Source organism: Triticum urartu, chromosome 1, assembly GCF_003073215.2.
Source record: "Triticum urartu cultivar G1812 chromosome 1, Tu2.1, whole genome shotgun sequence".
Lineage (NCBI taxonomy): Eukaryota > Viridiplantae > Streptophyta > Magnoliopsida > Poales > Poaceae > Triticum > Triticum urartu.
This window is the reverse complement of record NC_053022.1, coordinates 449,830,599-449,833,230: the sequence shown is the minus strand read 5'-3', so window position 1 is coordinate 449,833,230 and position 2,632 is coordinate 449,830,599. Positions and strand designations below refer to the sequence as shown.

At 56.2% G+C, this 2,632-nt stretch overlaps 1 protein-coding gene across 1 annotated transcript; it reads left to right on the top strand.

The window, feature by feature from the left end:
* Positions 1 to 885: 885 nt before the first annotated feature.
* Positions 886 to 2,227, top strand: LOC125517958 (probable carboxylesterase 15). Its single transcript, XM_048682922.1, has one exon. It carries the CDS (start codon positions 993 to 995, stop codon positions 2,061 to 2,063), a length of 1,071 nt encoding a protein of 356 aa, XP_048538879.1. The 5' UTR covers positions 886 to 992; the 3' UTR covers positions 2,064 to 2,227.
* The last annotated feature ends 405 nt before the right edge of the window (positions 2,228 to 2,632 follow it).

The following is a 2,632-nucleotide window of genomic DNA, read 5'->3' as shown; positions in this document are numbered from 1 at the left end:
GAAATTTAGTACCACCTCACGTATATGTTTTAAATTCGAATTGAAAGCGTAAATTCACGGAAAGACGGTGAACCCACGGAGTCAATCCGTGTTTTATTATTAAAAATTAGGGAAAGATATAGTACATATTACACGAACCCAACTCCACCCAACTACGCATGTGGTTTTCACTGATCTCACAGTAGTACTACTATAGTAGATCAAAACTTGCGCCATTCAATCAGTTATCGCTCCGGGTCGCGTCTAATCGTGAAGATGAAGCAAGCAGAAATTATGCTGATGTGACATGTGACATGTATACTTGTAGCGATCTGCCGATCATGCTCATCGTGACGCATTTACTCGTGAACCACGCAGAAATATACACCTCCGATGTGATATGTGAGGCTCACGTCTACTTGCAGTCGTGCATCCCCGCGAAAATGCCCAGGACAGGACGATTCAATTCGTTCGCATCCGATGCGTCAAGCCCCACAGACCAGAGAAGCTTTGCCTTGTTTTATTTCACTTTTGCTGTTTTCTTTTGCGGCTGTCGGCAGTGAGAAAGAAGTAATTGCCCGACCTGACTGAGACTGACCCTGGTGCAGTAGTCGAGTCCACGGCGCGGTCTCGAACCCCTAGTTCAAAGACTTTTTAGACCGGGTCACGCGTGTTTACAAGATGAGAAGGACGTACACGTCCACATCCATCATCTCGGTCGCGCTTCACACCGTAGCAGCTCCAACTGCACTGCCGGTCTGCTGTCGTGACACTTCTGCTCAAATTCCCTGCCAACCGCTGCGTAATTTCCCTCCAAAAAATTCAACGGCAAAGCGCCTTAACCATCGCCCTGCTCCGCCACCGCCACCGCCTATAAAACCCCACCTCCCCTCCCCCGTTGCCACCACCAAACCAACACACTCTCACACCGTACTCTACACACGACGCCGCGCACTTGCCAGACCGCGCGACCCGCACCGTAGAGCGTGTAGCATACAGCACAGCGACGACCGATGGCCCCCGCCGCCGCCTCGCAGCACCAGGCGACCACCGTGGCGCCGCCGAGCGGCCGCAAGGTGGTGGACGAGGTGTCCGGCTGGCTGCGCGTCATGGACGACGGCAGCATCGACCGCACCTGGACGGGCCCGCCGGAGGCGCTGCCGCTCATGCAGCCGGTGCAGCCCTTCGCCGTGCCCCGCGACGGCCACACGCTCCACGACCTCCCCGGGGAGCCCAGCCTCCGGGTGTACCTCCCCGAGGTCGCCGCGGGCAGCGCGGGGAGCCTCCCCGTCATCGTGCAGCTCCACGGCGGCGGCTTCTGCATCTCCCACCCGTCCTGGGTCCTGTACCACCACTTCTACGCGCGCCTGGCCTGCGCCCTGCCCGCCGTGGTCGTCACCGCCGAGCTGCCCTTAGCCCCAGAGCACCGCATGCCCGCCCAGCTCGACGCCGGTATCGACGTGCTGCGCCGGCTGCGGTCCATCGCCATGTGCGACGAAGGCGCTCTCGACGAGCCCGCGGCCGAGCTCCTCCGCCAGGCCGCGGACGTGTCCCGGGTCTTCCTCGTTGGGGACAGCTCCGGCGGCAACCTCGTCCACCTCGTGGCAGCGCGCGTCGGCGAGGACGGCGCGGACGCCTGGGCGCCCCTCCGCGTCGCGGGCGGCGTCCCGATCCACCCGGGGTTCATGCGCGCCACGCGGAGCAAGTCGGAGCTGGAGGAGACGCCGGACTCGGTGTTCTTCACGCTGGACATGCTGGACAAGTTCATGGCCATGGCGCTGCCGGAGGGCGCCACCAAGGACCACCCGTACACGTGCCCGATGGGCCCGAACGCGCCGCCGCTGGAGTCCGTTCCCCTGCCGCCGATGCTGGTGGCCGTCGCGGAGAAGGACCTCATCCGCGACACCAACCTCGAGTACTGCGACGCGCTTCGCGCCGCCGGCAAGGAGGTGCAGGTGCTCATCAACCGCGGCATGAGCCATTCCTTCTACCTCAACAAGTTCGCCGTCGACATGGACCCCGCCACCGGGGAGCGAGCCCAGGAGCTCATCGACGCCATCAAGAGCTTCGTCGCCCGCCACTAAAGCACAAAAAGCATACAGTATCCCACACGTGCCGCACTACTTCTACTATGTGTTATGCGCTATATTGTGAGTATCAGGTGTGTCTGCCATTATGTCAATCGACATGTGAGTGAGCTCCTGAGCTTGACGTCCATATATACTTGGTGGTTTCTGGATTTGTATCATGTCGCCTTGCCTCAGTACATCGGGATTGCTAAATTTCAGTCGACTAAGGCCTCTTTTGGTTCATAGGATAGGATTATTATAGGAATAGAAATCTTGTAGAAAGTGAGATAACATGTATCTCAAATCCTATGAGTAGGAATAGGAAACAAGATGTCATTTGGTTGGCACCAAAAAAATTTCTCCATTGAGTTTAAGCTCTTTTTTATTTTCCTATAAAATGTGAAGAATAGGAACCAATCCTATGTAGGAATAGAAATCCATTCCTATGAACCAAAAGGCTCTAAAGGAAAAATTCCTATAAGAATCCTATCCTCTAGAATTCTTATGAAATTCCTCTAAACCAAAGAAGTCCTAAGACTTAACTAAGTCTCACTCGATGCTATATTCGTGAAATCTTACATGAA

What these genes read in the sequence shown, in the direction of transcription:
- LOC125517958 (XM_048682922.1), top strand. Translation starts at nt 993, where the DNA reads ATGGCCCCCGCCGCCGCCTCGCAGCACCAGGCGACCACCGTGGCGCCG.